General features: G+C 47.6%; 4 protein-coding genes across 4 annotated transcripts; all 4 read right to left on the bottom strand.

Annotated features, from left to right (window-relative positions):
* Window positions 1–48: 48 nt before the first annotated feature.
* LOC106648026 (cytochrome b-c1 complex subunit Rieske, mitochondrial-like) lies at window positions 49–1,826 on the bottom strand. The gene is made up of 4 exons (XM_014364658.2): window positions 1,249–1,826; window positions 1,045–1,182; window positions 805–982; window positions 49–733 (listed from the first exon to the last, which is right to left on the bottom strand). Exons 1-4 carry the CDS (start codon window positions 1,337–1,339, stop codon window positions 442–444), a joined length of 699 nt encoding a protein of 232 aa, XP_014220144.1. The 5' UTR covers window positions 1,340–1,826; the 3' UTR covers window positions 49–441.
* LOC106648023 (ionotropic receptor 21a) lies at window positions 1,815–4,409 on the bottom strand. Its single transcript, XM_014364655.2, is given in 7 exon segments — window positions 1,815–2,109; window positions 2,185–2,616; window positions 2,619–2,734; window positions 2,790–3,031; window positions 3,108–3,392; window positions 3,490–3,689; window positions 3,772–4,409. Coding segments are annotated over 7 exon segments (2,118 nt in total). The 5' UTR covers window positions 4,342–4,409; the 3' UTR covers window positions 1,815–1,836.
* LOC106660279 (cilia- and flagella-associated protein 58-like) lies at window positions 4,365–7,731 on the bottom strand. Its single transcript, XM_014383211.2, has 9 exons — window positions 7,653–7,731; window positions 7,509–7,595; window positions 7,318–7,446; window positions 7,017–7,249; window positions 6,678–6,957; window positions 5,684–6,599; window positions 5,104–5,618; window positions 4,801–5,025; window positions 4,365–4,734 (listed from the first exon to the last, which is right to left on the bottom strand). The coding sequence occupies exons 1-9, from the start codon at window positions 7,686–7,688 to the stop codon at window positions 4,447–4,449; spliced, it is 2,709 nt and encodes a 902-aa protein (XP_014238697.1). The 5' UTR covers window positions 7,689–7,731; the 3' UTR covers window positions 4,365–4,446.
* Window positions 7,732–8,512: 781 nt separating this feature from the next.
* Window positions 8,513–18,992, bottom strand: LOC106648074 (lateral signaling target protein 2 homolog). The gene is made up of 4 exons (XM_014364748.2): window positions 17,507–18,992; window positions 13,421–14,188; window positions 10,996–13,117; window positions 8,513–10,919 (listed from the first exon to the last, which is right to left on the bottom strand). Exons 1-4 carry the CDS (start codon window positions 17,540–17,542, stop codon window positions 10,639–10,641), a joined length of 3,207 nt encoding a protein of 1,068 aa, XP_014220234.1. The 5' UTR covers window positions 17,543–18,992; the 3' UTR covers window positions 8,513–10,638.
* Window positions 18,993–19,326: the final 334 nt, after the last annotated feature.

Genomic DNA, 19,326 nt, shown 5'->3' on the forward strand with positions numbered 1-19,326 from the left:
AATATTAATATAATTTGTATAATTCTATTAAATATGTTTATCAGTCTAAAACTATTTGATAGTCATTAAATGGTATCTTCTTTTTAATATTTTGGTAACTACTGATGTTATAAAAGTGTTGTAATTATTGACCTCAAAATAAGCTACAACAGAAGGAAGAAAGCTTTTGGGTATAAGTAAAAACTTTAAATATTGATACATTTTTGTTATTATTCAAATCATTTAAAGATAAATTTTCTAATTTTGTAGAGGAACATGATCAACTGTTGGCATCTACATTTTTGTGAAAATATTTACTTCCACTTGATGATGAAAATTAGTTGGATGTAAAGGTATCATTTTAATAAGAATTAAACAATAGCTACTCGCTGAACAATTGGCCTATTAATTGAACAACACGTCCATTGAAAATGAAAAGGAACTAGCGACAGGTAGAAAAAATCATCCGATAACGAGGCTGGTGTCGTCGGTGAACTCGTAGGGTGGTATCTCGAGGTTCTTGGGGGCAGGCCCCTTGCGCACTCGGCCCGCCGTGTCGAAGTGCGATCCGTGACAGGGGCAGAAAAAGCCGCCGGGTACCGAGCCGGCATTGGGTATGGGCACGCAGCCGAGGTGCGTGCAAATGCCGATGAGGATGACCCAATCGGGCCGCTGGGAGCGAGCCTCGTCGGGTTGGGGGTCCCTCAGCTGGCCGACGTCCATCGCTCGTTCCTGATCGATCAGCTCCTGACTTCTGCGCCCCGCAGAGAGTAGCACACATGACTTTCGGATGGTGGCCGATCGGGCCAATCGGAGCTAGCTTACCGGTGGTAGACGAACACGGGCCTTCCCTGCCACTTGATCACCTGGACCTTGCCCTCGGGAATGTTGGAAAGATCGACCTCGGTCTTGGCGGCGGCGAGGACGTCCTTCGAGGCGGCCATCGACGAGAGCAGCTGCGTAACGACGGTCTTGGCCGCGTAGACTCCGGCCACGCTCGCAACTGCAACGAATTTGCGACGCGTAAATTGGGCGCGAGGCGCAAAGCTTTGCCGCCGTACGTACCGAAAGTTGGTGCGTAAGCCTCGAGCTTGCGATCGTCGGCGGTGTCTCTGTTCCGTCTCTCGGGGCACTTGGTCGACTCCTTGCGATAATCGTCGAAATCCGGCACGCGCATGTCGCCGTGGTACAGCCTACTTATACCTGCGAACAAAGTTTTCCCGTTTTTCTCCTGATGCGCTTAGCGCGGCACGAACGAAGCTCGCTTACGGCCTGCCGGAACGAAGCTCAAAGCGAGAAACTCTGCTCGCCTCCATGCACAGCATCTCATTTTAAGTATTTTCCGAGGGATCCCAGCCATGCTTATTTTCTTTAACTAATTCGACTTTGGCTTTGAGGTTGTCTCGCTCACTGTTGCTTCTCCTGCTTTCTTTTGTTCAATTTTTTTTTATTTTTAATTCTTGCTATTTCACGCGATATTTTAACGTTCGCTCCTTGCACATTTGACTGGCAGTTATAAATAACTATCATTATCATAATACAAATAATATATAAATGTGCCGAAAAGGAAAAACGAAAAAAGTTTATTCGTTATTTAGGGAATCAAGCTTGTATCGACTTTGTTGTTTTTTTATAGTTTTTTGATTATAAAATGATTCTGTCACGATAATTTTAATCTGTGTAAAAGACTAGTTGAACTGAAAATGTTTGTGAAACAATGATGCAGTCAGTAAAATAATGTAAATCCACTAACAGTGTGTTTTTTTTTTCAAAAATCATCACGTTTTAAATTGTTCTTATCTTAATATCTTCTTTTCTAATAATGAAGCGAACAAAGGATGCGCAATGCGTCTCAGCTCAAATGCTGCTCCTGAAGAATCGGCTTCGCAAACGAGCGTAATACTCGTCGTGCACGAGGCAAGAATCAGCCAAGCTGGATGGTTCGGGCGAAGGAGTCGCCACCGCCTGGACTCTGGCGCGCTTTTTGAGACGAACCGTGATCGCCTCGATGCCGAGGGACAGCAAGCCCGCCAGCACACCGGCCAGAAGGACCATGAACATGCCCTGGGTGTCCTCGACCATCAAGACTCTGTCTTCGACCATGATCTTGCGCGACATCTTCTTGATGATCTGTGCGCGGGTGGCGTCGTCGTTCGAGTGAAAAGTATCAAGGAGGAGAATGAAATTACCAAAAAAAAAAGAAACCTGTTTGTTGTCGTTGATGGCAGCTCGTTGGACCTGCCAGTCGACTTGGCTCCTCATGCGATCGACCAAGCCCGACTGCTGGGCCAGTAGGACGAAGCCGTCGACGTAGCGCGTGTAGAGGGACTTGCGCGGGAAGAGCTGCACGACGTTGTAGCGCACGAAGCACTCCTGGCTGATGTGCATGAGGCTGCGCTTGCTCTGGCGGGCCAGGGCAAAGTCCGTCTGGACGAGGTAGTCGAGGGCGGCCCGCGAGCCCAGGAAGGCGTACGGCCAGAAGTAGGCCCGGCTGGCGTTGCGCACGCCCTCCATCAAGCTCGGCACGTACTCGATCTTCCTGAAGAGCCTCTCGAGGAAGGGCTCGTCGTGGCCGCTCTCCGCGCCGAACCACTGCTCCCAGCCGTCGTGGTCGAGGGTGCCGATCCGGTAGCGGTATAGGCCTGCAGCTCGGCCGCCGTCTCGATGGCCTCCGGGTAGACCGGCAGCGTGATGAACGCCACGATCGAGCCCGTGTAGCAGGCCGTCACGATGATCGTGAACAGCCAGTAGATAGCTGACACCATTCTCTCGTAAGCATATGTCGACGATCGGGCCAATTATCATCTTACCCAGCAGGAGCGTCGTCGAGTTCTTGGCGATGCCGTAGTCCAGCAATGGATTCTCGACGGTGAACGAGTTGGTGTACGTGCTGAATATGTACCAGAATATGCTGTTGACGGCGCTCGGCTGCCTCAGCAGCTGCCGCCGAGTGTATTTACTGTTGAAGGAGAGCGGCACGATGAGGGCCAGGTAGGAGGCGCACAGCATCAGCCACACCGTCAGCTGGAAGGGGCCCAGCATCGCCCGGTACCTGTCGGCAGCAGTCGTCCCTTTTCGTCGGCATCGCTCTCGACAAAAAGCCTAACAAAGGTCACTGTTGGACTCACTTGGGCAGGGCGGTCGAGGCCAGCGAGATGAAGGAGGCGCAGTCGTCGAGGAACGGCATGCTCGTGTCGAACTGCTCGTGCAGCTGGGCCGTCTGGTAGATGCCCCCGACCGCCGACGAGGTCGTCCCGAGCAGCAGGTCTTGCTTCACCGACTCCAGTGGACTGAGGCCGTCGCTCGAGCGCGGACTCGAAAACTCCATCGTCAAGTTCAGGTAGTTGGCCATCATCCTCAGCAGATTCACCTCGAGTCCGTCCCAAAGGGAGTCTTCGGCTCCGGGGGAGTTCCTCGGATAGTAAATACAACGACGCAATTTTCATCGGCCAATTTCAACGACACCGAATTCCGTCGCAACGAAAAAAAAGGGACAACGAAATACGATACCTGCTGATGGCGAATGGCGGATTGTGCACGGCCGACACGAGAATCCGATGGCCCATGAATCCAGTCCCGAGTTTCTCCGGAAACAAATCCAGCCCTTGGACCGTCATGCTGTTATTTATCCAGGAGCCAAGCAGAATGGGTAAAGTCGTGCCACTACCCTCGGCGTATAACTTGTGCGTGTACAGTAAATAAGATCCATACTACAACGGTAGTCAACGAAAACGTTCGATCGAGTGAGGGAAATAGAGACCTATACAACCAACTGTTAATGAATCATCTTACACCGTTTTTACGACTGGTGCTGTGGGCTATGACGAGCAAATTTTTGTAAATCCTCGAGGCTTGATTGCGGAGAAAATCTTTGACTTCCCAAGGACTCTCCGAGGACACGATCACGATTTTGGCCTCGTTCTCCTGGCTAAGTATGTGCGTCACGGCGTAAATGTTGTACAGAAAAATCACGTAGTTCATGCATTTGTCGGAACGGTCGTTTTTGGTTCCGACGCCGCGCGAGATGTCGACGCTGTCCTGAACGACGCTCAATTTCAGACCGCCAAAGTACCGATGGAAATCGACCGGGTGAATGATTTCGTAGTTGGAATCGTAAACGACTTTGAGCGTGCAGTGGTCGAAGTACGCGTCGATCAGATGGCGCAGCAAATTAGCCAAACTGGACGTGCGATTCTGCTCGGCGAGAGACGATCTGAACACGTCTTTTTTGAGAAACAGATCCCTTCGAGCTTCCGAGCCGACGAGGAGAAAGAAAAATGCACAGGCTCGCAGCATCTCGATAAACTGAATAGCGAGCTCGAGCGAGGGGCTGGGAAAAGCACTCCGGCCCGGGACTATCATATTTATTGCCTCATTAAAACTCGACGCTCAATCATCGGATACATCAAAGCGGGGTAGCGAAAGCGAATGAAAAATAATCGATCGAACATAGATTGAAAGTTGATTTTATTGATTGACCGGCATGAGCGCCGTGACCTTGGGATTGGCCAAGGCGAAAGCCGCGCCGTCGCCGTCGCCGTGACGTCCCGCGGCCTCGTCCTGGGCTCTCTGCAGCGACGGATCGTCGGCTGCCGCAGGATGGACGTTTTCCTTGGCCAGCTCCTGATTGGCCTTGGAATTTCGCTTTTTCTGGGCCAAGCACTTGGCTTTCAAGCCGTTGAGCTCGCTCTTGATTTTATCGAGCTCGAACTTGTGATCGGCCGTCCTCGTCATGTTCAACTCGGCCATCAAACACTGCGTGCAGAAAAACGTTGAATTCATTATCGAGGCCCGTCGACGGCTAGCCACGTCGTAACTCACCTTCATCTTTTTAGCACGAGTTCTGAGGGCACCTCGAGTTTTGCTCAGACGAATCATAACGTCTGGTCCAGGTTGCTTCGACAAGACCTCTCGTAGATTTACGTACATCTTTTCAAGCTCCTTGATTTTTTTGTCCTTGTCGATCATTTCCGAGGACATTTTGAGGATTCTCTTCTGCAGCAGCTGGACTTTTTTCATGAGGTCGTAAGATTCCGGGTCCGTACCCTTGAATGGACGAACGGGGGATAGATGGATTAATTTTGGGACTGGTACAAGTTTTGGAAGTACGGAGCGAAGGCTCACCTCGAGTTTGCGCCAGCGATGAACGTTGAGAGGATTCTGCACCTCTTCCTCGAGGGCGGTGACCTTGAGGCGTTCCTTGGTGAGCCTCCGCTCGAGATTGAACATCTCGCCGCGAAGATCGGCCAGATTGGCCGTGTTCTTCTCGAGCGCCGCCTTGTCGAGCTTGAGCTTCTTGAGCTCGAGCTTGAGCATGCGGATCTCGTCGAGGCGCAGCGAGTACTGCTTCTCGGCCTTGGCCATGATGTCCTGGAGGCTCTGCAGCTTGTTGGACTGGAGCGCGAGCTCGTCGTTGCGCCGGACGATCTGCGTGCCGATGACGTCGCGCTCGCACATTATCGACTCGATGTCCTTCTTCTGGCGCTCGATGGTCGCGTCGGCCTCCTGCAGGCCGAGGCTCAGTCGCTTCTGCTCCCGCTGCAGCTCGGCCATCTCGTGCCTCAGCTTCGAGATGTACTTCTTGTTGTTGGCCAGCTCGGTCTTGAGCGACTCCTTTTCCTTCTCCGTCTTGCCGAGCACTGCAAGAGAAATAATATAGAAGAGTCGTTAAGCCCCGTGGAAGCGAGAATCGCTCGCGACTCACTGAACTCCTGTTTGGCGAGCTCGGCTTCCTTGGCGTTGAGCTCCTCCTTGGCCTGCTCGAGGAGGACGTGGCTCTCCTTGAGCTTGTCCTTGGTGTCGCCGAGCTCGTCCTGCGTGAGCGAGAGGTTCTTCTTGTAGGCGTTGCGCTCGGCCCGCACCTCCTCGAGCGCGGCGGCATTTTTGCGCAGTCGGGCCTCGGCCTCGGCCAGCTGCTTCTGCTGATCGCCGATCTCCATCTGCTTGAGCTTGAGCTCCTCCTCGAGGTCCTCGAGCTGGTCGGTGAGCTTCTTGGCCTGCAGCAGGCCCCGATCGCGCTCGTTCTCCAGGCTCTTCATCTGGCGACTCGTCTCGAGGGCCGAGTTCTCGGCCTCCTCGAGGCTCTGCTGCATCTTCCTCGTCGTTTGCTCCATCACGGCCAGCTCCTGGCTGAGGTTACGGTTGTTCTCCTCGAGGCTCGTCACGTTCTGCAGGGCCAAGTCTCGCTCTCGGCCGACCTTTTCCACGCTCTTGCGCTCGAGCTCCAGCTGGCGCAGCAACTGCTGGATCTCCAGCTCGCTGCGGCGCACCGTCTGCTGGAGCCTCTTGACGTTCTCCTCGGCCTCGGTGGCCGAGCTCGAGACTTTGGCCAGTTTCTTGAACGCGTTGTCCTTCTCGGCCTTCATTTTGCCCCACTCCTCGCGGAAACGATTGCACTCGCGCTGCAGATCGTTCATCACTTTGTCGTTGTCGTGGAGCTGCTTGCGACTGGCGTCCAGCCTCGTCTTCAGCCGATCGGCTTCGGTCTTGGTGGCCAGCTGCTTCAGCATCATGCGCTGGATCTCCTTTTGCAGGTGCTCGTTTTCCTGCACCTCGTCCTTCAGCAGCTGTTCCTGCTTCTTGGCGTTGTCCGTGCTCGTTTTCAGGGTATCCTCGAGTGTCTTCGCCCAATAATGCCACATCATCGTCCGAACGATTCAAAACGATTCATAGTAATTTTTGGCAGCAGCCAAGCATACCTGAAGATCCATCATTCGCATTTTCAGCTCGTCGAGACAGTCGAAAAAGTCCGAGCTGACTTTCTCCTTTTCTCGACGCTCTCGAGACAACTCGTTGGTCTGACGATCGAATTTCTCTTGCAGATCGGCCATTTGTTTCTCGGTCTCGATGAGCTTCTGATGATTTTCTTCGCTGTTCTGGGCCAAGGTCTTGAGCCTCTGCTTCAGCGCTTGGTTTTCGCTGAGTAGCCGCTCCCGCTCTTTTGCCAAATTGTCCTTTTGCTTGCTCGCTCCGGCATTGCTGCAAATTATTTCCCAAACAGTCAACGACCAATCGAATCGATAAAAAGAGCCGATTACCTCTCTTCGTTGGCGAGCTGCTTATTTTTTTGTTCCAACTCGTCGGTTAATTTGTCGATGGAAAATCGCAGATTGCCGATGGTTTCTCGCGCGCGCTGTTCGCGGTCGTGAGCGGCGTCGGCCAACTTTTTGCTCTCGTCGATTTCTTTTTTCAATTTCTCGAGACTCTCCTCGTTCAACTGGAACGTCCTCTCGAACTCCGATACGGTGTTTTTTTGCCCCGTCAATTCATCCTGCAACGAGTGCAACTTGTTACTTTGAGAATTCTGCATGAAGAGGCAAACATGTCTGTCAAAGTTACTTGAAGGGTCGAGCATTTTTCGGTCAGTTGTTCTATAACTCGCTGCGCCTCGTAATATGCTTCAAACAGTCGGACGTACTCGTCTCTGTATTCTGCCAATGAATCATTGATTTTCATTTCGTTCGTTACCTATGAAATAAAAACACATTTTTTGCAATTTGCTAGAAGAAGACAGTGATAGTCACATGTACCTTAGCGAAATCATCTTCCAATTTACAATAAATCGTTCCGGCCGAGCTTCCCGTAGTCGATGCCTCCCCCGAATCAGTTGCTCCATCCTGTCGATGAATATAAATTTTACTTAACGATCATAACGAATTTCTATTTGTTTTTACCCTCTCCAAATCGGCGTTCATTTCCATATCCATCATGATTGCTGTTTATTTGTTAAAATAGCACTATAAGGAACGTTGAAATTTTGCCGACGACCCCGTGGGACGTGTACACCTGCTGTATGTCAAGAAATTTTCTCCCTGCGGTGCATAGTTATGCCATGCGTCGAAATTCGTGCGTGCTCCGATGTTGACGTACTTCCATGACAACCGTGCACGATGATGAGCTCTTATCCAGTAATCAATACTTAACTCAAGTACTCGACAATATCATGAAAAATTGTGTTGAAATTATAACCTCTTCATGGGACAAAACAAAATTCATGAAAAAGACCACTGCAAATTCATTGACAAGTATAGCTTTTACTTGAACATTTAGACTAAAAGTTTTTTTTTCAAAAATAAACTAGTCAAAATTATAACAACGTTTCCACTTCGAGATAATTCATTGAACGGAAATTTGGAAATTACACTTTTTATACTTTTTACGTAAATATTCGAATCGACAAATCACTTCTAACAATTTAAGACAAAATCGAATTTAAAAAAAGAAACGAAAAATAAAACAAACAAATGAAATTACACGATAGTTGAAAAAAATTGTTGTGACGTATCATCATGAAAATTAACAGAAAGAGCATCTGGATCAATTGAGACTGACTCATCTATTTTGAAAAAAAGATTTGCATACACGATTACTCACGTGTACATACAAACATTGTTCAGGATTATAATCTTATTTCAGAAACACTTTCGTGAAAGTTTTATACGACAGATGGGTCTAAAAGTTACAAGAAAAAAGTAAATCATAATAAAAGGGCTGTTACATTATAAAGGAAGATGAAAAAATTTAACGACTCGAGTTTCAAATAACAAACTTTTATTTACATTAATTATCGTTCACCTGCATATTTTTGCGATTAAAAAAATTGTTAATTCTCAATGCACACATGTCCGGATTATTTTTGTACACACTCTGTATTTCATTTTTCCAACGCACATTTGATAGTGTGACTCTTCTGTTCTATCATAAAATTAATGCATGAGCATGTGTGCTATGATTACGTTCGAGTGTTATTTAACACATTTAGATTACAATATAGTGTGAAACATTAGAGCTTTCCAGTAATATTTTTTACTTCTTACAATTTTTGGTCATTCATATTTAAATGACAGTTTATACATGGATTATCGTGTAACCTGTATTATATACAGTGTCTCATCAAAATAATATTTCAATAACAGACAGCAAAGGCAACGTGTAATGTATTTTGAATCCCATTCTGGTATTTTTGAAGCTCTTTAAAATTTTTTTAGTAATAGCAGTACGAATCCACTGAACGATTCATATTACAACAAATATTTTGCAAAAATATAAGTGCAAATGCAAAATGGATCAAATATTTTCCCGTTACTTTGTTGTTTACAGATGTGAGAGGCAAATGAATTTTGATCTGTATAGGTAGTATTTACAATATTTGAAAGTATCCATTCTTAACGTCTTAGTAGCGCGTTTTTTAAAGTTGTAACTAGAGATGTGCCATTATAAAAACCAATACAACACACGTTTTTAAAAAACAATTTTCACTCGGAGATAATACTTCAAAAACTTACAATTAGGATTGGTCAATATCTTAGATATAGTCTTAAACCAGACCGATAAAAGCATTATTAGATTAATTGTGTGTGCTTGTAATTTTTGTAAAAAAGAAAAAAAACGAAGAAAAAAAATAATTGTGTTGTAGCGTAGAATTAGCACAAATTAAATTAATCATTACAGCATAGGCCACTGATAGTAAATTCGCAGGCTTTGCAGTCAGTGTATAAGTATTAAATATGAAATATTTATATAAAATCATTTGTAGCGAGTAGACGGAATGTAAATGAAGATTTCGGATGATTGAATATTTATAAATAAAGTTATTCAATTGATTGATACAACTGAAAAAATTATTCTAAATCATTTTGAATGTGGTAAAGAATGTACTGTAATTATTTAAAAATTTCCACGGCAGATTTAAAAGATTGTCAATTACAAAAGTGAATTTATTAAAAAGCGTTCTCACAAGGGTTTATAATAATCGTGCGTTTCCGAGACCGTTTGTCGATTATACGTAACAATAAACGACATAATTCTATAATACTTTTAAAATCTAGATACAATATGTTTGAGTACAGTCTTTCAAGTCCAAAATGCACGAGTACTAAGGGGAATATTCCTTGGTTCACATAGTTATTGTATCGTAAAGTTTTGATGAAAAATTAGATTCAGTTAGTTGAAACGTTTATTGTCTGCTTAATTTGGCACGCGAGTTTTCTTTCATCAAGTGAGCATAATACGCAGTAGCTAATATATTCAAGATACAACATTTATCTAAGAGTATGATAGGTATATCAACAAAAAAAGTTGCCAAGGAATATTCAGCGCAGGCAGTTGTACTTTATGCTTAGCTAAATCTGTTGTTTCGTCTTATATACATCATTTACACAGATGATAACGTTATTTTTACCATTGGTATATTTTAACATTACGAGAATAAAACAAAAAACATTAATAACGCTCAATGTATAGCAGTGCCGTTTGTCTTTCACTCGCGTAATTTTTATATTCTACACATGAAGGTTTTTTTTCGATATGTCAGAATATTCTCGACGTTTACTCAAGATAAGACTCGCATTATTGAACGTCCGAGCTCACTCAAGCTGATATTATCGGAATATGTTAATAATAAAATAAGTGGAAAATCAATCGCGCTATTTTAATTTTGTACATCGAATAGCGTTTACGAATTTCGCTGAAGAATATACGAGGGTCTATGCAAACGACAAGCATATAGCAATTGTCACCTAGTTAACTTTCTTACGGAAAATAATAATTGCACAAGTAATGGTTTGTTGCGTCGTGTTTTCTAGATGTAATAACTTTACGAGGTTACGTAAAAAAATTGAGTTATTCGCCGGTTAGCTCGTCGCCCTGAAGAGTTGGTCTTCAGCTGGTCGAGGCCATTTGAGTGACGGTGAAGGGTGTGACTTGATAGAGAAAGCATCGATTGCACACGCGTACGGGCTTGGTGTGTCCGAAGCGCGGCAAAGGTACGCTGTTACCGCTGCAACGGCCGCAGAAGACTTTTCCACAATTTCTACAGTGATGACGCCGTCTGACGACGGTAAAACCTGCTTGGCAGGCCATGCAACGAGGCGCTACACTGTCTGGCACCCACACGGGTGCTCGTTCCACGCATTCTTCGCCTCGTTCCGTCAACGGAGAACCTGAAATTTGCACACACAACATCAGTTCACGTGCTCACGCGTACATTTTTCAAGTTCGATCGATTTGAATACTCACTCGGTTCTTCGTTGGACTCTGGCTCATCTGACTCGTCTTCTTCGGCGGAATCTTGTCGCTCGGTAGTAGGGGTACTATCGAAATTAGTCGGAGGGTCAGCAGTTACCGGCGTGTTAGGCGATTCGCTGTCCGTCTTCTCCTGCTCCTCTTCTTCGTTAGCAGCTTGGCTGCTATTCATCAAGAAAACACACTTGAGAATATTTCGCAAGTCCGAGGCGAAGTTCGTTTGAAGTTGATCGGCCACACCAGCTATGCAAACGAACAATCTGTGCACTAGATCTTCGGAAGACCTGAACTTTGCTCTGATCTTGTTGCGATTGGCTATCTCCGCGGCCTGCATGGCTAAAGCTATTTCTTCGTCGTCCTGGCAGTCGCTCTGGAACTCGCTCGTTTCGGAGCTTGAGTCGCAGCATTCTCTGGAGGTAGCCGTGGATGCATCGGCGAGCTGTGCTCTTGGTCCGTGCCTCGGCGGATCGACGGTTCCGCTCTTGTTCGTACGTGGTCCCAGGCCGTCGTTGATGAGCTCGAGTGCACGCTCGGATTCTTGCGCCTGTCGATTGCGCTTGTAATGCCTGTAGGCCGTTCTCTCGCGCCTGAGTCGCCGGTTCTCGAGAAGCTTTCTTCCGTTGCGATAATGTTGCTGCTGAAGACGATGTTGAAGATCTGGATCTTGATCGGTCGCGAAGTGCTGCATTCGCGGGCTGGCATTTGGACTTCTACCGAAACGAGGCATCTGCCTGCTATTATGACTAGGATGAAGAGAAGCGCCCAAATTCATCAATCTCGCTTGTTTATTCGCTCTGTCGGTTGAATTGTTTCGCGAGGTTCCGGCGCTCTCCTCTGCTTGTAAGTGCCTGCTGCTCGCTGTCGCAGGTGCAGCCTTGTTGCGTCTCGATGAATTTTTTTCTCCCTGCGACTGCTTGTGATGGAGACTCTGGTGATGGCTGCGCCTGGAGCTACGTGGCCTGTGGGTCGCTCGCTGCGGGCAGTTTTCGCATTTGAGCTCGCTCCAGAATTCCCGTCGAGAAGACGACGCCGCCGAGGGATTGCTCGAACCGATATTGATGTTGAGGCTGTCCCAATTTTCGCTGTAACCGATCTGCAACTGCTGCTGAGCTGGATGCTGATTGCCATCGCAAACTGGCAGCTGGCCACTGCCGTAAGCCACTCCGATTATTTCTTCGTTCGAGCCCGACATCTGTGACGATAATCCCGAGTGATTAGCCGTTTTTTCACCCGAATCCAAGGATAGCTGGATATAATTTTGAGGATTATTTTTGACTTTGCTTCTGCATACGCAAGAAGTATCGGATTGATTCGAGTCGCGACGCCGTGGTGAATTGAGATTCGAGCAAGAGTAACTCGTATTCTCTTCCTCCTCCTCGTCGAGCAGCTGCTGTGGATGGTCACTGCTGTCGTTGCAGCAGTCTTCGTCGAAGGATCTCTTGTCTTCCGGACTTTTGTCGTACAAACTGGTATTCTCGGAAGAAATAACGGTGCATATGCCAGAATCCGTCTGTTCGGAATTTTCGTTCTGGCAATCGTTAGCTTCGAGCAGCAAATTCGAAAGATTCTTGTTGGCCTCCTCGATCAATTTTCGCGAATCTATATCCGGCGACGAGGAGGCGCGATGCTCGGCGTGGGGGTCGCTTTGACTCGGTGTAGTTCTGGTGTCTCGATCGACTCGCACTTGATTCAGCAGGTACTGAGCGGTGCGATTTCTCGGTATCTCGAAGGACGAGTCGTAAGACTGGACGTCGGACGAGTCGCTGGAGTTCTGGCGGGTCGACAGGGCCACGTCCGACACCGGCGAGTCCAGCAGAGGCAGCTCCGTCTTTTCCTTCTCGAGAATGAGCACCGCGTCGTTGGCGATCTCGTCCATGTTGGCGCCGTTGTTGCGCGTGACCGTGTAAAAGTCGGCCAAGAAGTGTTTGCAATTCGGATAACCGGTGTAGAAGTTGCAAACGAATTCGTCGAGATCCGGGACTTGGTCGCAGGCCGAGCGACCCGCTTGGCTCATGGTGGGCGACGTTTCCTCGATCGAGCACAGAAGCTTTTCCAGCATGTACAGCTCACGGTTGTTCAGCGTCCAAAGCAGCTCTCTAATCTTCATGAGCAGTGACTGGACAAAAAAAAGACAAAATAAAAATGACAACAGAAACGAGGCAAGTGTGAACAGTTATTATACATATGATACGCGCGTTATCGCGCAAAACAATGGACGCGCGTCGCTGCTATATATCAAGCGAATGATTCATTTCGTGCCAGTTATTAAAGCAATGACAGTTGTTTCCTTTTTTTTCTTATAATTAGATAATCATTTTTCGCGTAAACGATGATTCACTTGGAAAGAGTAAAAAATAGAAGTAGGAAGGTGCGATGAATGAACGAGGACACGGAGGCACATATAGCGGAAACTACTCACCCTGAACAATCGGAACATCTCGCTGATGTTGTCGGGCGAGTTGAGGCAGAGGGGGCCGCCGGGCGGTGCCAGCAGACCCGCGACGATGGCCAGCCTCGGTATGGTGAACATGAGCGCCGGCTCGTAGTTGTCGACGTCGGCCTGGCTGAGGAGGCCCCGCTCGAGGGCCCGCTGCAGCGTCTCGGAGAAGAGCACGCAGACGAGCTCCTGCTGCTCGTACTCCTTGGTGGTCTTGACGGGCACCATGGCGCCGACGTAGCAGAGCTCGAAGTCGGCGAACAGCCGGTCGAAGATCTTGAGCGACTCGACGAGCTTCTCGACGCTCGGGTCGAGGGGATTGCTCGCCTTGAGGTTCATCTGGCCCCGGAGCGCCTGGTCGCGCAGCAGATTGCGCACGTTCTCGAGGCTCTTGGTGAGGGCCTTGGCCAGTGGCCGCATGGCCGAGCTCTCGGTCTCGCGGTTCAGGATGGACGAGCCGGCGGCCAGGCACTCGGCGCCGAACCACAGCTGCCCGGCCAGGTTCTCCTGCATGACGTCGTCAGGGAACTTGACGCGGAAGTCCCGATTCGCCCGCTCGTCCGGTATCAGCTCGTCCATTATGTGGTTGCAGATGTTAAGTACTTTGTCCTGGCAGTGGCGCAACTGGTTCACCAGGCTCGAACATCGCTCCGGCTCCTGGCGGCCGTCGAACGAGTCCAGCTCGCAGGCGACCGCGTTCAGCGCCTCGTCCGCGTAGAAGAACTGGGCCAGCGGACTTTGATCTTCGCGCTGAAATTTTATACATACACATTACATTATATCAAAGACCATAGCTACTTTAACTACTGATATATTTTCAGCTCATTTTAATCGCGATATGGAGTCGATCGATAAGAAAACAGCTTTCTGTCGCTTACAGACCGAACGACTCCTAAATGCGTATAGTTAACGATAATTAATGTTAGTTCGGCTCTGATCATTTGCCCCATACTTTTGAGACCCCCACGAGGCGAAAGCATTTTCGAACGCGTCTGTGTGATTTTCTAGGAAAAGTAGGGGTCTCGCGCGTAGGTGATTCACTGATACAAGTCCCTTAAGTAATACGCATCGTTTTGACAGACAGAAAGAAACAATGGCTCGGTCGTATGGATTTTTGAAATCTACATGATCAATATTTTTAATCGATCAAAAGCTATACAGATGTGTCTGCTCGGTGGCAATCACGGGCACGTCATTAAAAGAGCCTTGGAAAAGTGAAACATTTCAACGAAGCAGCTAGACCATGTAATTCGACTATGTAATTGAACAATTGAAAAATTGCGGATGACTTCACGAGCACGCGTGCAATATACAGGAATTTTTTTTCTCTATTTTCAAGCGCTACACTTTGACATCGTAAAGATAATTCGATACGCGGCTGCGAGCTCGTCGCGTGCGTGTTTTTCTGTCCACGCAAGAGAGCAATAGTAGCGAGCCAAAGGCATGCAATCGATGCTTAAGCATCTATATATAACTATATCGCTATCGTGTAGCTGCCGACGAATACACACGTACAACACAGATATACATAAAGAGCGACATATCGACGTTTCTTTTTTTCTTTTGCGCTAGCTCGTAGCCGAACGTAAGACCGCTGCCGAGTGTCGCGCGCTTCACCTTGACTCTGAAATAAAAATGGACAAGCTACTCGTGCACAGGCCTACTCTTATTCGTTTCTACAACCCATTTTCATTGTTTCAATTTTTTTTATCGAGTCGATTTCGGCTTTTAATGCTTGCGCGTAAGCGTGTAATATAAATAAAAAACACGCCGATGTATTGGCGCTGTTAGAATAATCTGGTGTTGCTACTGCTGCTATAAGCAGTTAATGACGTCATAGGCTTTGAACCGAGCTAGAAAAGTGTATCGACGTATACCACGTAAAACTAACGTCACAATAACAGATTTCACAAACGACGTAGATTTGCACGCTATGAATTCATGAAAATGTGCAAATACATTGATTTTTGAAAAGTACATCTTTTACAATTAAATATTTAAAGGTGCATTGGAAATGACATTTTGATATGTTTCTGCTCAAAATAAAATAGAGTGCGGATGTGACCTTTGCCCCTACATGAAACATTGTCTTCGTTTTTGAAAGAACTCGAAATCACCCTTGTAATTTGTGCATAAACAATGGCACACGAAAGCTTGTTTTAACTCGTTTGTTATGCATTACTGTGAAGATGTATAGAAGAAAATAGGATCGATGAAATATATAAAAAAAGTATACAATCAACAACGTCGAAGGTTCAATGAGTGAAATGCCACGGTCAACTGATTACTCGATCTCGAGCGTGACATATTTTTTTCTTCAATAGAACGGAGATAATCGTAACCGAGAGCAAAATACGTTTCTCCGGAGCAAAGGGATGACGATATTTAAATACGGCAGGAGGAAAAGAGCGAGCGTGGAAAAATAAAAGCTGATAAATGCATGATGAGTGGAATAATACGTAAGACATAAGTGTTCTGCTAGCTCGGTACGGAGCGATAACTAGCAACTACAACCACTTGCAATGACGATTACGTTATAAAGGTTAACGCGCACATATTGTTGTGTGACTGTCTGAGTGCGTCTGTGAGTGCGTAGGCCAGCATCGCGTTGTCTGTTCTCGAGTTTTATTTTTATTCGAGCGTAAGCACGTGCTGTTTTTAATTGCAAAAATAGGTGCGTGCTCTCGGGGCAAAAAAAAAGAGAAAAAAAAAGGAAAATTATCGCTCGCTCCGTGCTGTACTGCTAGCGCGGGATCGACGCATTACTACATATCGGCTCGGAGTTACGCGTTTCTGCGGCACGACGAGGGTCGCACACAATGCGCGGTGTGACTCATCTCAGCCTCCCTCGCAGATGCTCGCTATATGGATTGTGGTGCAGGGGAGCCCATATACGATCATCGGTCGAAATATAATAATTTTTATACAGCTACTACTGAAAGGGGAACGGTTCGTGCCACAACACATGCCTAGTGCTCGTGCCTGTATCGTGCATTATATGGTCTGACACACGGTGTGTGTGCTCTGCGAAAACTGTTACATACATATAGAGCGCGCAGCCAGGCACTCGATCGCTTCGGCCCCGTAATGTTATAGCATGCCTACCTTCTATGTACATTTTTTTTTCTCACGTACAATCGCGTGATGCACCCGTATACATTATTATACGTATAGGTATACGTAAATGTGCAACGGAGATATACATGTTACACGTACGCGCGACTTTACGTTGAAACTTCCGCTCATTCACGGCGACGATCGTATATACATATAACTACATCGACGGACGCTCTCTTTTTTTCGTGCCGATTATTTTGCGTTTTGCGACGCGCACTCTTCATCCTTATCCTCGTTCTTTTTCGTCGCTGCTCGCGCGAGCCTTATCGTTATTATGTGCTCGTGCAAAATTCGAAAGTTTTAGATAAACGATCGAGGAGAGAAGCAAAAAAAAAATTGTTCAAAGAGGTGTCGATCTCTCTTCCTCCCTCCCTTTCTTTTCGCTCGTTTTGCAGTACTCGCAAAGAGCGAGAGTACACCTCGGCGAGACTTTCTCTTTTTCAATCATGAGGCAGTACTGCACAGCTGCGGTCCGTCTCTATCTCTCTCCTTCATATATGTCTAACAAAATATCACTTTCCAAAGGATGGACGCTAGAGCACGGGCGCTGGTGCTCGAGTTGTACAATCAGCTGATTAGAGGGGCAGAGGGAAAGAGAAAAAAAAGCAGGACTTGCGCACAATAAGAAAAAGCGTATAAATATTATGCAGGGACATGCGTCAGTGCCAGCGATAGATCACATTCGCATCGGTAGATCGAAAAGTCGATGAACTTGCGCAACCTGCGATTCGCGAGCTCGTCTTGATAAAGCTGATAACGATTCGACTCGTTCGAACTGGCTTGTTTTTGCCGGAGCGGACAAAAGCGAGCCTCGACATTTGATCGAAAATAAGATGGTAGCAGCGCATTTACGCGATATCAGTCGCAGTTAACAGGTGGCTTTGTTGCATTAGCACGAGCAACAAAACACACAGAGTAAGGCTAGGCTAGGCTAGGATATATGGTGCTCACCTTGGGTCTATAGAACCATTTTCTGATGGAGTCCATGATGCTGGCCACCGAGATGCTTTTCGCTATTGCTCGATCCGGATGGGGCTCTGGTTAAAAAACATACGCGTATTGGCGCGAGGCTCGGGAGGCCTTATTATCACCCGCGACACGCACATACGCCCAGCACTGATTATTATTGCTCTCGTCGTTTTTGCTCGGCTTCTGCCTTCTTGTTTCACTTTTCACAATGCGACATAATGATCGTCGACTCGCTGCTCGTCGTCGTCGTCGTCGTCGTAGTCGTTTATTGTCTCACGATAAGACTTATCGGCAGCGAAGCAGCAGTCTTCATGTCGCTGCCTGATCCTCTCTTGTGTGCACAAACAACAGTACAAACACGCTCGCTGCAGAGTGCACTGTTGACTGTGCAGCCACGGCTGCTGCTGCTGCTGCTGCTGCTCCTGCACTCACTGCCTCACAACAAAACAGAAGAGATACCGAGTCGCACATACACGCACTCACACTCGCACACTTGCACACAGAGAGGGCAGAGGCGCAGCAACGACAACTGACAAGCAGTCCAAAGCAGTCGAGCCAAGAAAAGAGTCAATGGCTGCTGATGCTACTGCTCCTAATACCGAGCAAGCACTGGCCTATCGCCGCCTCTTTATAAACGTATCGCAATGGCAATAGATTCGCCGCCGTCATTTCGATGATGGCTCGAGCGTATAACGCCTGGCGTTGTTTCAACTTTTGACTGCGCGACAATTGGCGCAGTACAACGAGTAGCAGTAGTCGCACACCGTGAAATAGTAGCTCGTCCCACTCGACATGGTAATCGGAGCTCGGCAGTCCAGCTCGAGGAGTAGCTACGGATGCAGTAGCTTGGCTCGTTCTACGACTCACAGCACGCAGACTACTGGTCCGTACTCGGAGTCATCGACGGTCTCGCGGAAACAGCAGCTGCACATGTCACTGCGGGGCCACACTCACTACCACTGATCGCAGGCTCGAGCGAGGCAACGGCCTTTGCTGCCCACACACACGCACGTACGACACGGACAAGAGGATGGATAAACAATGCAGAATGAACGGTCGCTGCTGCTACATATAGGTTATATGCTCTGCGTGAAAAAGCGAGATTACAGCGTCCGCTGCGGACTGCTGCCAGTGGACGATTCGACTCGCAACGACGTCTATATACTCTATGTGTCCGCGGGATCGCTGCTCCGACTTTGCTCTCCGACTCTGCTCCGCTGACTGCACACACTGTACACACTTGGCATAACGCTACGGACAGTACTGCATATATAACTATACATGTAGGTTGCAGGCGCGATATACACTGAGCTCGCTTAGAGCCAGACAGACTCGTTCGTTCCGCGACCGAGCTGGACTCGCTGTTCTTCTCTCTCGCTCTTTAGCCATTAAACGCTCGAGGCAGCCTCGAAGCCCCACTTTCAGGCGTCGTCGGCCGTACGTCGTTCGCTCTGGAAATTTTTAGCGTTCGAGGGGCCGCGCACAAACACGAGCGCACATCTGCTGCTGCCTGCGCGACTCCAAAATCCAAATCTGACGGACTGCTGCTGCTGAGTGCTGATTGCGAACGTTCGCGACTACGCATGCGTGTCTGGATTCTGGAATAGACTTACACTGTGTCGTGCGAAAAGTGGAGTTGCGACCGACTCCGATGTGTCGCGCGATGACTATAAAACTTTAAGCCGATGGCTCGCGAGTATAGCGACGAATAAAGAACGACGATCGACGATTGACTACTGACCGTGACAAAAGTAAAAGAAAAAAAACGACGAGAAAAATTAGCGCAATCGCGTTAGCGAGCA

This window comes from Trichogramma pretiosum, unplaced genomic scaffold (genome assembly GCF_000599845.2).
Source record: "Trichogramma pretiosum strain Unisexual culture from Peru unplaced genomic scaffold, Tpre_2.0 scaffold51, whole genome shotgun sequence".
Taxonomy (NCBI): Eukaryota; Metazoa; Arthropoda; class Insecta; order Hymenoptera; family Trichogrammatidae; genus Trichogramma; species Trichogramma pretiosum.